The sequence below is a fragment of the Staurois parvus genome, unplaced genomic scaffold, assembly GCF_062004578.1.
Source record: "Staurois parvus isolate SC_StPar_1 unplaced genomic scaffold, SC_StPar_1.0 ptg000249l, whole genome shotgun sequence".
Lineage (NCBI taxonomy): Eukaryota > Metazoa > Chordata > Amphibia > Anura > Ranidae > Staurois > Staurois parvus.
In genome coordinates this window covers 10,809,786-10,824,343 of record NW_028318045.1, presented here as the reverse complement: position 1 = coordinate 10,824,343, position 14,558 = coordinate 10,809,786, and the positions used below count along the sequence as shown (strand labels likewise).

At 40.9% G+C, this 14,558-nt stretch overlaps 1 protein-coding gene across 3 annotated transcripts in view; it reads left to right on the top strand.

Annotated features, from left to right (window-relative positions):
- The window catches only part of FBLN1 (fibulin 1), a 108,329-nt gene that overhangs the window by 75,836 nt on the left and 17,935 nt on the right, over positions 1-14,558 (top strand). The window contains exon 15 of one of the 3 annotated variants that reach the window (XM_089680766.1): positions 34-2,637. The exons of the other annotated variants lie outside the window; for them this stretch is intronic. Coding sequence (XP_089536892.1) covers positions 34-385 — 352 coding nt within the window. The 3' untranslated portion in view covers positions 386-2,637. Of the gene's footprint in view, positions 1-33; positions 2,638-14,558 lie in introns of those variants that run through there. 3 annotated transcript variants of the gene reach the window in all.

Here is a 14,558-nt window from a genome sequence, read left to right as displayed (position 1 = left end):
CTTTTCTGTTCTTGTCTCTCACTTTTCTTGCAGCCGCTGCGAGCGCATGCCTTGTTTTGACATTGAGTGCCAGAGCCAGCCCCTGAGAATAACTTACCACCACCTGTCCTTCCCCACCAACGTCCCTGTCCCCACCGACATTTTCCGCATGGGCCCCTCCCATGCCCTCGTGGGCGATAGCATTCAGCTGTCCATCACCAGCGGGAACGAGAACGGTTATTTCGTCACAAAAAACGACAACTCCCACAGCGGTCTCGTGGCCGTCCAACATCAAATCACAGAGCCCCAGGACTTCCTCCTCACTATCCAGATGAATCTGTTCAGACATGGGACCTTGAACACGTTTCTAGCCAAACTACACGTCTTTGTCACGGCGGAGCTTTGATCGGTGGTGTGCTCTGGGCCTCACCTTTTGTTACTGTTCTCTTTTTTACTGGTTTTATTTTTTTGTAGATTCAATAAAGATTACCTTGTTGCATGCTGTTCTTGGTGTGGCTTTGGGGAAAAAGGAAGGGCAGCTTTCAATTTTGTTATAAAAACTTTATTTGTATGCACAAATTGATCAGCTAAATAAATACAGAGCAGTAGATAGCAATAATGTCAATGTCAAATTTGCAGTTTTTCATGTTACTGAACCTTTATAATTGCAGACTACGAACAAGCAAAAGTTCAAAGTGGCAGACATTCTGCTATGGCAGTCATGTGGTGCTTGGGCCAATGCTGCGTACACACAGTAATAATAGACATAACACACTAGTTATCCTGTGATTGGCGGCAACTTGCCAGCAACAATATTGCTAAAAGAGGAGCATGAACACTCGCCTGCTCCCACGGCATTGCTCTCTCGCTGGCCAAACCTGTGTGGTGACGCACCATTGGTGCTGCTGCACGAGATTCAACAGAACTTCAAAGAGCAAGGGAGTGACACCTTAGGGCCAAATGAATAGTCTCTAATGATTCTGCTGCTGGTAAGTTGCTTTACTGCAGGGGTGTCAAACTGACGGCCCTCCAGCTACTGTGGAACTACAAGTCCCATCATGCCTCTGCCTCTGGGAGTCATGCTTGTAACTGTCAGCCTTGCAATGGCTCATGGGCCTTGTAGTTCTGCAACAGCTGGAGGGCCACCAGTTTGACACCTGTGCTTTACTGCATAGTGAGTCAATGACCTGAAAGAAAAATGCAAGCCAGGAATTTTTACTTCAATGGCTGCATACTTGTTCTATGTCAGTAACTCACTAAGAAGTGAAAAAAGTACAAAACTAATAACTAAATACGCAATAGCAAATAGGCAATAATACCTCTTAAAGCCCAACTCCAGGTATATATATATATATATATGTATTAGAAATGCCCCCTAGGTGTTATTAAAAAAGCACCTCAGACTGCAGCACTCATCTTTAATTTTGAGATTTTCAACACAGTACCTCGTCTCTTCCACAAGATGTTCTCAGTCTTCCAAGTGGATTGAGGTCCATCACTCAACCTAGAAGACCAAGGACATACTGTGAGTGCAGGGCTTTGTTATGGTGCTGTGTATACAGCATGGAATAGTGCTGAGAGCGGCAATTATGTAATCACATCAGCACCACTCTCTGTATCATTGAAGGCTGCAAAAGAAAAGGCATCATGTGCCTGGCCTGAAGACATTGGAAAAAGAAAATAAATAAATTATAGCCCAGGGGGCTTTAAAGGGGTCCGGGCACTAAGTGGAACGTGCAGAGCACTGCTTTAAAGTGTACCTATCAACAAAACACTTTTTTCTTAGTTATTAGGGTGTGGAAGGGTAAGGCTGGGTACACACAGTTTTTTTTTCATTAAACCAGCTGGTTGAAAAAAAACTGACAGGTCTTTACATCCACACAAACAATGTGTATGCAGGGATCTCTCCCACTGTGCTATTGTATTCTGGCAGGGGGACTCCCCCCACCAGAATACACAGATCAGTGCATGCAGCCATTTGGCCATTTCCAATGCTTGTTTTCCAGCATGATCGTTTTACTGAAGTCGTTAGATTGGCTTCTGTTTAACAGATAGCTGTACACATGGAGTGAAAGTCGTCCAGGTCCAGAAGATTTTCAGTCCATGTGTCTGTCTGGGACCCTGCTGGGGAGAACAAACTCCTCTATTTGTCCTGGTCACCACTGTGGCCAGGACATAAAGTGATGGGAAATCGAACATTTTACAGCTGGAGTTGGGATTTATGGAATTACAGCACAGGAAGTTATCTGTGTATAAGCAATATTGCTCTACTCTAATATCTGCAGTTCTAAACTGGGGCATATTTGTAAAGCAGTAAATGTGACATTAATCAAATATTTACTACAGGTGAATCTTCCTGGTCAATGAGATTTAATGTAGTGGATGATTCAATCACTGCCATTTAAGCTTGACCTTCAGTGAATATCTGGTGAATGTCACATTCACTACTTTATAAATACTGTATGCCATGAATGTCATTAAACCTCTTTTGCATAAACTGGTATATAATGAAATTTTGTTTAGTGCTTTTGAATATTTTGCTGCATTTATTGTGTATTTACTTTTGTGTATTTAATTGACAGTCTCGATGCAGTTTAAATGAAATCCTAGTGTATTGTTTTCTTGTCTTTTAAAAATACATTTTACCAAAAACGAAAACTGTTTCATTGTTAATATTCATTCCAGAACTAAAAAATGATGGGGAAGGCAAGCTGTTTTGCAACAAATTTTCTTTTTTTCCCTGAAATTTGATTGGATTTGTTTTTACATGTATTTGTTTAGTCTTGAAATACAGACTAAATCTGTCATCCACCATTTCACTGCCAGGTCTCATATAAGGCATCTGTAAATTTCATAACTGAACTTTGGACACAGAAACTTCCTTTTAAATATAGTATTCAATAGTCATGAAGGATATAAATTCGGCTTGCATGCACCAAATGCTTTTGCAAACGCAGACATTGCCTTGTAAAAGCAGTGGTGACATCATCACAGTTCTGTACACCAGTCTATGCAGACAGCAAAACTATGGGAGGGGCCCACCAAGCTCCACCTGCAAGAAGCTGCCTGCAGAACACTACAGGAAGGGGTGGATACAAGACCAGTCACACTGCACAAGGACAGGTGGCAGCAGTGCCCAGTCTTTATTACAGGAAGCTCCTGCACAGAGACAAAGTTTCACACAAGGTGACTGCATAGATCTGGAAGAAATACACAAAGCACACCAAGATTCAAGCAAGAATACACGACTCTTGTACTAAAACAATATTTTCTAATCATGATATTCAGCTTTGGGTGTTTTATGTGAAGATGGTAAAGGGATTGTTTTACTGACAAAATAGTGCTTGGATGTGGAGTAGTTTATATATATTAAAAAATAAATAAATAAATATATATATATATATATATATATAGATACCTAAAATGAATTTTAGACACATTAAAGTAAACCTTGTGCCTTACTAAAGTCAAAGATGGAATAGATAATAAGTCAGATAACCTACATTTCCATAGTCTTACAGTACCTTAATTTTTCTTTCTGTTTCAATACATTTGAGGTTTTGGCATATTACATAAGAATGATTGATCACAGGGGCAGTAAGAGGCTCCATCTTTCGTTCATAGCAGTAAGCAATGTGTTGATGGGCTCTTATTTGCTTCAAGCTGATTTTGAATAACAAGTCAATGGGAATGAAAACCTTGCTTTAGAGCCTGTCAGGAGGAGGTCAGGTGCAGGTTTACTGCACCTGTCAATGAATTCTGAATGGTCATAGTAGTGGCTCAAACTGATACCATTGCCTGTCAACTTTAATGTGATAGTCCAATAATCACCAAAATCTGACCACATTGCCCAGTGCTCTCTATATTCTAACAGACCTAATCAGACAAGCCTTCTGCAGCACTAGAGTGGGAGGGCATGAAGAACATATCCACTGAGAGGAGTAAATTAAAGGCATTTCCTGTTGTAAATCAGTTAAAATTCACAGCCTTCATCTGGACAGTTGTACAAATGTAAATAAAGGTATGACACTTCAAATAGTCTTTAAACCTAGTCATGACAATGGGATGAGCCTGTTCTGGGTCCTTGTTTCAAGGCTTTACTCCAATTTTGGAAGATAAAACCTTTAAATGAGAGGTGAGTAGTATATACATTTATTATACATCTTACAGGGTCCAAGAAAAAAGACACCTGCAATTATAAGGATTGCTGTTTAAGTAGAACTATGGGTAAACCCAAATGACAGATGTGATACAGTCTGTCACTAAAATTAACAAATCGGATCTACAGATAGGGTCAAAAGGTAATACAACAATGTGGGGGGAACTGATTTGGTGTCACTGACATCCCTAGTGACACCAATACAGTGATCATTGCTAATAAAAAGCAGTGACACTGTACTAATGGCACTGGGCATGAAGGGGTTACATGTGGGGCGATCAAAGTGTTAACTGTGTGCTGTTTGATGCTTAATGTTCTGTGTTTGTGCTTCACTGTAAGCACATTGCTTTGCATGCAGGGGCGGACTGACCATTTGGAAACTCTGGCACTGCCCGAGGGCCCGGGGTCAGTAGGGGGCCCCATGAGATGCCCCTGGTACCTTTTTCATAGGCTTTTTTGAGTTTGGGCAAGGACACAGGGGCCCCATGATCCCCTATTGCTGGGGGCTCCATGAGTTGTCAGTCCGCCCCTGTTTGCATGGCTATGCAGCCATGCAAAGCAGTGTGCAGAAGCTGACAGGGAGGAGAACTGTTTTGTTCACCAACAGTTCTCTCCCCATTGGAGATCCTCGGTAATCACCGGCCAAGACCCGGCAATTGACAGCCGCAGCTGTGAATGGCGGCATGGGTAGGGCGTCCAACCCGGAAATGCAAAATCACATATATATTTTTTCTGCTATAGGGCAGAGCTAAAGCGGTTAAAGAAGATTTCCAGGTATATGTATTATATATGCTGTATCTTTACTGATCCAATGTAACTATGTATATGACATACCTGGCTGATTGCACTGAAAGCTGGAAATTGCTGTAGTAGACACCGATACTCCAGTGATCTCCACTTGATTCTGGGTTCCTATATACTGTATAAAATATCCATACCTGGAATTCTTCTTTATTGCTAGTGCAGAGGTTTAAATTTTGCTCATAGTTCTATGTTCATTATACACATAAGTGCAGCATTTGGAACCATTGCACCATATTAAGCATCTGTAGTTCCTTAAAGGATCTGTCTACCCAACAATCAGAAATGGAAAATCCAAATGCTGATGTTTGTCCTCTACAGGTCCCATGAGATAAACTATATCAAGCTAGTTCAGTTGGTCTAGAGCAGGGAAATATAACCTTTTGACTTTCCTGGGCCACATCAGAAGAAGAGTTGTCTTGGAACGCACATACTATACACTAATAATAGGGATAGCTGATCGGTAGAAAAGTTTAGGCATCCATCGCTGATATAGATAATGTACAGTACCTATATGAGTAATGAAACTTCATTTTTTGTAATATTTTTTATTATAAAAATAAAAGAGGGCAACATAAAACTAATGCAATATTTGACACTGTCTTTGATAAACTAACACATTAACATCTGGTTTGATGGATGTAGTAACAATTCTCAAGGTAGTCTCAAGATGCTCATCAGACATGTTGGTTCTAATTTTGCCCTTCGTGTGCTTCAACCTTGAAAATAGTTGCTCACAAATATAGGTGCTGCTTAAAACTAATGACATGAAGAAGGCGTGATTGTGAAGAGTAGGATTTTTTTTCTTTGGAAATATGAAATGATAAAAGTCCAGTAAAGAAGAACTGTCAAAATTTTCTTCAGCTGCATTTATTTACTAAGTGTAAATGCATTTTTATATAAAAATCACACAAAAAAAAAATCAAGTTTACGATTTTGTGTTGGGCCACATTCATAGCAGTCTTGGGCCGAAGGTTAGATACCCTGGTATAGAATGTATGCTTTACACATAAAAGATCCAAATTAATGCTGTTCTCTGTCCACTTTCTGTCCGCCTGCCTGCAATGTATTGTGAACGAGCGGCAGCTACAGGATCAGCGTAGGGTTGCCAGCTCATCCCTTTAAACCCAAACACATATTAATGACACAGGTTATGTGGCTGATTTATTGCAGATACGGCACTGAGTGAGTTTAATTACCACCTAAATCAGCCACAGAACCTGTGTAATTAATGTGTGTTTGGGTTTAAAGGGATGAGGTGGCAACCCTAGATTGGCAGCGTACCCATACAGCATTGGTTTTGTAGCAACATGGGGGGGAATGGTGCTGCAACACCCACCCCCCTCTCCCCATGACTCCTGTGTCCAGCGAACACAGCTGAATAAAGATCCCAGTGAACAGGACCCAGTGATTCTGCAATCACTATGCGATCACATGATCACAATGGCAACAAAGCTGTTATGAATCAATCTGATTCATAACAGTTCTGCTTCTCTTCCTGGTGAGCTGTGATTGGCCCACAGCTCTCACATGGTACATGGAGCCAATCACAGCACCCTGTACCATTAGACTAGCTGGAGCCAATCACAGATCACTGTATCTTGAACTGCCATGAACTTAACCCATTCCTGACAGTTCAAACCAAACATTGCATTGCAGCAACAATAATCTTTATTGATCCTGCAATGCAAAGTGTATAAAAAAAAAATCCCTGATCACCCCCCCAGAGTAGCACAATGTTACTAACATTGTACTACTCTAATGAAAGTATTTTTTAAAAAGACAGAAAAAAAAAGAAAAATGTTTAAAAAAATATTGAGAGAATTGTTTTTTTTTTAATTACATGCGTGTGCTCCCCGCTGCCCCCTATGCCAGTCCAGGGAGAGAAGAAAGAACACAGCACTGAGTAAAATCACTACATTTTACACACACACGTTACATTAGCACATTTAACTCTTTGATCACCCTGCCACCCAGCCAGTGCCATTAGTACAGTGTCAGTATAAAGAATTTTTCACTTATCACCGTATTACTGTCACTAGCGACATCAAATAACGTCAGGGTCTGTAAGCTCCCCTCCCAGCCAGGAATAGCTAGCGTTAGATTGCCCGCACACTATGGCACTCACGCTATAGGTTACTGATCACCACCATTACTAGTATAGTGTGTGAGTATAACCTGCGCAGAGAACTAATCAATTAGACTGCTGCTGCTAGCAAAATCAAAAATGTGTACAGATGAACAAATGTGTAAGTGCAAACATAAAAATTGCAGCGCTGCCTCTCCCAAAACTACTTTAAACAATTAATAAATAAATGAATGAATTTCCTACTACACAAAAAGTTCTCACAAATGTGCATGTGCTATAATGCGCTGAGCGAACTATTGGCGCTTTATAAATACTGTATAATAATAATAACAATGCCCCGTGGGCTGGCAATTATATCCCTCCACCCCAGTGACTAAATCCTATATAAACCAATAAGTAAATACAAGGTGCTTAAACGACAATAGTGATAAAAATAGCACATATACAATGCCATAAACTATGTATACATTGTATGAAACTATATATATATATATATATATATATATATATATATATAAATCCCAATAATGTGCAAACATATGAAAGTTAAAAAAAAATCCCAAAGAAACCCCCATCCGCATCCAGTTTTTGGGAGAGGCAATTTTTATGAATATAGTATACAGAACTATACTAGTGCCTCCTTAGTATTAGTGTTCCCAAAAATGCAGTGTTAGCAGGATCAGCCCCATTTGCTGCCAGCACTAGCATTAAGCCCCTCCACTGCTTTTCATTGATTTGTATTAATTGATTGTGGGCCAAAGCAATTTATACGCACAACAATACATCGCCACCTACCCAAATTTAGCTCTTGCCAGACAATTTGCATGGAAACTTATCATGGTTTCTGAATTTAAAACTTTTTGGGGCCTAACCCTCAGCATGGGCATTACGAAAAAGAACGATTTGCAGTCATATTGGTCCAATGACTTGATTTATCATATGCCCATGTTCTCTGCTGTTATATACAGTTGTGTTCAAAATAATAGCAGTCAGACATCACTAACCTGATCAATCACTGTTTTTGGTAGAAATGATATTTCTACATGGCAAATAATTTACTAGCAGGTGCAGTAGAGTAATAGAAATCCAACAGACCCAACAGTCATGACATGCATGCTGCTGATTCTGTGTAATTGAATCACTAATTGAAAGGGGCATGTTCAAAATAATAGCAGTGTCGAGTTCTATTAGTGAGGTCATTCATTCTTTGAAAAACAGGTGGCAATTATTGCCCTTATTTAAGGAAGGAAGGCAGCAAATGTTGTACATGCTGGTTACAGTGCATTTCTCTCTGAAATTCTGAGGAAAATGGGTCGTTCCAGACATTGTTCAGAAGAACAGCGTACCTTAATTAAAAAGTTGATTGGAGAGGGGAAAACATATAAAGAAGTGCAGAAACTGATAGGCTGCTCAGCTAAAATGATCGCAAATGCTTTAAAATGGAAACCAAAACCTGAAAGACGTGGAAGAAAGCAAAAAACTACCATTCGAATGGATAGAAGAATAGCCAAAATGGCAAGGACTCAGCCAACAATCAGCTCCAGGAAGATCAAAGAAGGTCTAAAGTTACCTGTGAGTACTGTTACAATTAGAAGACGCCTATGTGAAGCCAAGCTATCTGCAAGAAGCCCCGCAAAGTCCCACTGTTGAAAAAAAGACGTGCTGAAGAGGTTACAATTTGCCAAAGAGCACATTAACTGGCCTAAAGAGAAATGGCGCAACATTTTGTGGACTGATGAAAGTAAGATTGTTCTTTTTGGGTCTAGTGGCCGGAGAGTTTGTCAGACGACCCCCAAACACTGAATTCAAGCCACAGTACACTGTGAAGACAGTGAAGCATGATGGTGCAAGCATCATGATATGGGGATGTTCCTCATACTACGGTGTTGGGCCTATTTATCGCATACCAGGGATCATGGATCAGTTTGAATACATCAGAATACTTGAAGAGGTCATGCTGCCTTATGCTAAAGAGGAAATGCCCTTGAAATGGGTGTTCCAACAAGACGACGACCCCAAACACACCAGTAAACGTGCAACATCTTGGTTCCAGACCAACAAGATTGACGTTATGGAGTGGCCAGCCTTTTTTTGAGGCAAAACCAAGAAATAGAGAAGAACTGTGGAATGTTGTCCAATCATCCTGGCCTGGAATACTTGTTCACAGGTGCCAGAAGTTGGTTGACTCCATGCAACACAGATGTACAGCAGTTCTCAGAAACAGTGCTTATACAACTAAATATTAATGAAGTGATTCAAAGGAAAGCAAAATCTTCAAACATTTTTCAGTTTATATAGTGAATGTTTGAGTTTGTAAAGAAGAATACAAACACTGCTATTTTTTTGAACAGTCTAATATTCACTTTTCTTCAATTTTTTTAGAGGAACAACACAAATTTGATATATTTTTCTTCATGTTTTGATTTGGAATAGAATGTGTAGTGTTCCCAATGCATATGTGTGTATGGAAATAGAAGCTATTAGAAGGATTTTTCAACACACTGCTATTATTTTGAACACAACTGTATATGCCCAACAAGGACCAGCAATGTATTGGTACGTTGCTGGACTTTGAGCGTTATACCGGGATGATGTCTTCAGCTACAGGCATTATCCTGGTATCAGTTTTTTCAGCTGGCGGTACGCTTTCATGTAAAAGCAATTAGCCACTGGATCACTTTTAAAAGCAGCCCACCGGCTTCCAAGGTTTTCTTGGGCTCTCCTGTCCCACTGAGGAACCCCAGAATGCTGCTGGAAGCCTGCCTGACAATAGAGATGATTGGAGACCAGAATGCCTCCAGTCATCACTATGTTCTAAGACAGTGGTCTCCAAACTGCAGCCCGAGGGCTGGAATGCGCCCTTGGGGCATTATTCCCCCCACCATCAGCAACAGTGGGGCATATTTCCCACCACTGACAACAACAATGGGGCACTCGTCCTTCCACTGGCACCAATGATGGGACACTATTCCTTCCACTGACAATAATGGGGCATTATTCCGCCCACTGACACCAATGATAGGGTGCTATTCCTCCTACTGACACTAATGATAAGACACTATTCCGCCCACTGACACCAATGTTGGGGCACTATTCTATTCCTTCCACTGATACCAATAATAGGACATTATTCCTCCTACTGAAATCAATGATAGGACACTATTCCTCCCACTGACACTAATAATGGGCACTATTCTTTCCACTGACACACCAACAATGGAGCACTCTTCTTCCCACTGACACCAACAATGGAACACTATTCCTCCCACTGAAACCAACAATGGGAAACTATTCCTCCCACTGACAACAACAATGGGAAACTATTCCTCCTATTGATACCAGTGATGGGGCACTAGATCTCCCGTTACTACCAACTGATGCCAGGACATTTTCATCTCCCAATGACCACAGTCTGGCCCCCCTAAAGTCTGAAGGACAGTAAACTGGCCCTTTGTTTACAAAGTTTGGAGACCCCTAGTCTAAGAGAACGGAAGCTATGAGCATTTCATCATTTCAGTTTCGCTGGATATAAACAGTACCATTTTAAAACTGGGAAAGCATCTGATCACACCCCGATCATGGTGTGATCAGATGCTTTAAAGGCAGAGAAGAGATATAGAGTCTAATAGACCCCAGATTTCTTAGAAAAGAATACCTATCACTGCCTATTGCTATCACAGGGGATTTTTTCATTCCCTGTGATAACAATAAAAATAATAAAAAAGAATGAAAGGGACAGTGTAAAAATTAAAAAAAAACCAAAATAAATAATTAAAAAAAAAATCACCCCCACCTCATAGTTTTTAGACACTATAACTTTCACACAAACCAATTAATATACATGTATTGGGATTGTTTTTTTTTACCAAAGACATGTAGCAGAATACATTTTGGCCTACATTTATGACTAACTTTGAGTTTAATGGATATTTTCCATAACCGAAAGTAGAAAATATTGTTTTTGTTTTTTAATTTTCAGTCTTTTTTCATTTATATCACAAAAAATTAAAAATCCCAGTGGTGATCAAAAACCACCAAAACAAAGCTCTATTTATGTAAACAAAATGACAAATTTCTTTTAAGCACAGCGTTGCATGACCATGCAATTACCAGTTGAAATAGCACAGTGCGAAATAGCAAAAAATGGCCTCGTCATTAAGGGGTGTAAATCTTCCGGAGGGCAAGTGGGTATTCATCACTACACCATTAGATGTATTATTAATTTTTTTAATACAAGTAGTGTAAGAGCTTAGACTAGGAGAGGCAGAAGCTGCACAAGGAACCATCGTTTGTGCTGTTTTGCTCGTCTGCTAATAATGAACATGCTGGTTGGAGGAGAGAGCAGAGTGACAGAGCAATTTGGTCAACAGTCTGTTCTGCTGTTTCTATTATCAATGTCTAATCAAAGGCTGTGGGAGGAACAAGAATTTTAAGTGGTATTTAACTGTAGCAGAGAAAAATCAGGTCTCCTGCTCTGGCAGACAGGACTGTGCTGTGTGGCAGAACTGGGTAATTCTCAGGACTGGATGGACAGAAATACAAATCCTTTGACAGGTAAAACAGCTCCCTTACATGTATTTTATTTGTGTATTTAGCTATTTGCCTGGAGTTCAGCTTTATCTTAAACCATACCACGTGGTTTGCAGATGTTTTTCTAGAAATCTCTGGCTTTTGGGACAGACTTCAATGTAGCGTATAATGTCAAATGTGTTTTGGATTTCCTGTCAGTATTTTCCAGACTCTTCATAGAAAATATTTGTCCGTAAAGTCTCTTTGAAGTCAACAAACAGTAAAATTTTTTATATATGTCTATTATTTACTCAGGCTATAAATGACTTTGCCAAGGAAGACCATATTTAGGAATTATCACTGCCAAAGACCTTTCAAACAGATGCCACTATTTTTGTAAGCTACTGCAATATTTGATGATTATCACAAAAATAAAAAGAAACTTGCTATCTGCTTTCAATGTAGAGCTACCACTGGATACTCATCCATTCAAAGGGTAGATACACATTTACTTAAAGGAAAGGTATGGCCAATGTTTTTTGGCCCTACTTCTCCTGTGGGTCACAGGAGTGCACTTATTTCTGCACTCCTGTGACCCAGATTTAGCAGACAGCGGGCCGGTTCAGGCTCTGAAGGGATCCTGACAATAATATCAGGATCCACTCAGATGCCTGACCAGCACCTGGCTCAGCCACTAAGAGCCTGAGCCAGCCACTCCCACCCCCTCCACAGGCCAGCTTTCCAGTGCAAGGGACAGAGCACAGAGGCAGTGACCACTCTCTCCGCAGTGAAGACTGGGAAATGAGCAATCAGCAGTCATGTGATTGCTCAGTTCTCCATCCAAGAGCCGACGGGGACAGCTGCAGTATCGGATTGATGCTGCAGCCATATAGGTTAGTATGGTTATTATTATTTTTTTTTTTAAATACCGCACTTCTCTTTTAAGCTACAAAGAGTCTTGTGACTCCTCACTTTGTATGTTCTTCTAGATTTGCCCCAAGTGGGAAGAAGTGGGTGAAAAAGGCATCAACAAAAGAGGTTAACACAAACCGTAAATTTAGTGCATTGGTAATGACATTCTTCCAATAAAGGCTAAATATGAACTTACTACATTTATCAAAGGCAAATGTCAGGATATTTATTTACTTCAGGTACTTATATAGCACTGTCAATTTACACAGCGCTTTACACATATATATATTGAACATTCACATCAGTCCCTGATCCACAAAGGGTGTACAATCTAAGGTCCCTAACTCACATTCATATATTAGGGCCAATTTTATACAGGATCCAATTAACCTACCAGCATGTCTTTGGAGTGTGGGAGAAAACCAGAGCATCCAGAGAAAACCCACACAAGCACAGGGAGAACATGCAAACTCTATGCAGGTGGTGCCATGGTCGGGAATCAAACCCATGACCCATTTACTGCAAGGCAGATAGGCTAACCACTAAGCCACTGTGCCACCCACTAAGCTGCTGTGATATGGGAGCTTCTGTAGTTGGTTTGTTTTTAAAAAAATGCAAGATTTGGGGCTATCATTCTTAACAGATAAGTTCGATGGGTTAAGAACCTTCTATGGGTCCTGTCCAGCTCTCCTAGAGTAACTGCCTGTCTCCTGGAAATTCCTCCATGAACATGAGACTGTGGTGGGAGACACAGCAAACCTTGCAATTGCATGTATTGATGTGCCATCCTGGAGGAGTTGGACTGCCTGTGCAACCTCTGTAGGGTCCAGGTATCGCCTCATGCTACCAGTACTGACACTGACCCTAGCCAAATGCAAAAGTAGTGAAAAATATTCAGAAAAGATGAGTAGGGAAAAAAATGTCAGTGGCATCCACCTATAAAACAATTCCTGTTTTGGGGATCATTTCATTACTGTCCATCTAGTGCACCTGTTGTTAATTTCATTAACACCAAAGCAGCTGAAACTGATTACAACCCCCTCTGCTACTTAACTGCCCAGATCAATAACCCAGTTGTTTTGACTTGATGCTATACTCTGAAGTGTTCCTTTAATTTTTTTGAGCAGTGTAGTTATACTATGTGGCAACATGCCAAATGTTATGCTAAATTTAGTTCTGGTGTCACTGTATTTAGTGGAATGGTAATCTTATTCTAGGCCTGGACAGGGTTCCCTTGATGCTTGATGGTTGATTTCTCCTGTCTGCCTCTGGAAGTTGCTTCCAGAACATAGAATGGGAGAATCAACTACTGAGTTATGAATATCTCACAGACCCCAGCCAATCCCTGAGAAGGGGGTGCCCAAAACGTTGCTAGGGACCAGGGGTGGACTGACCATTTGGAAACTCTGGCACTGCCCGAGGGCCCGGGGTCAGTAGGGGGCCCCATGAGATGCCCCTGGTACCTTTTTCATAGGCTTTTTTGAGTTTGGGCAAGGACACAGGGGCCCCATGATCCACTATTGCCCGGGGGCCCCATGAGTTGTCAGTCCGCCCCTGCTAGGGACATAATAAATGTTTGGGAGGCCTGGCCAGGGGGGTTCTTCTTTGGCTAGGAAGTTTCCTCTTCTCATGGGGCTGCTGCCCCTGGGAGGCAGCTAGTGTGAGACAAGAGTTGCAGTTTGGGCCCCAGCTGGTGTTGGGCTGAAGGCCTGGAGAAAATTGTTAAAGTAATCTGTGGGAGGGCATTGTTTTGGGAGTCCTAGTCTGGAGAAGGATCTTTTTTTCTCCCTCATGAAACAGAGTTGTTTGGAAACTGTGTGGCAGACACATCCAAGGACATTGTGAGTAAGATCTGAGTTTGGGTCTGTCACTGATGCCTGCTGCTATAGGATTTGCTCTAAGAAATTTGTCCTCCTATTGATTTCTAATATTGTGTTGAAGTATCCTGCACTTTAATCCCTCTCCTGTTCAAGTTTTCTGCAAATAAAATCCACAAAAATGGTACTGTGTATGAGGCAGACAACTTCTGTACTACTTTGGGAGAAACTGTCTATTTCCAGGGCCTCCTTCAGCAAGAGTGCTAAACTAAATAATATGTGTTTTAAATTA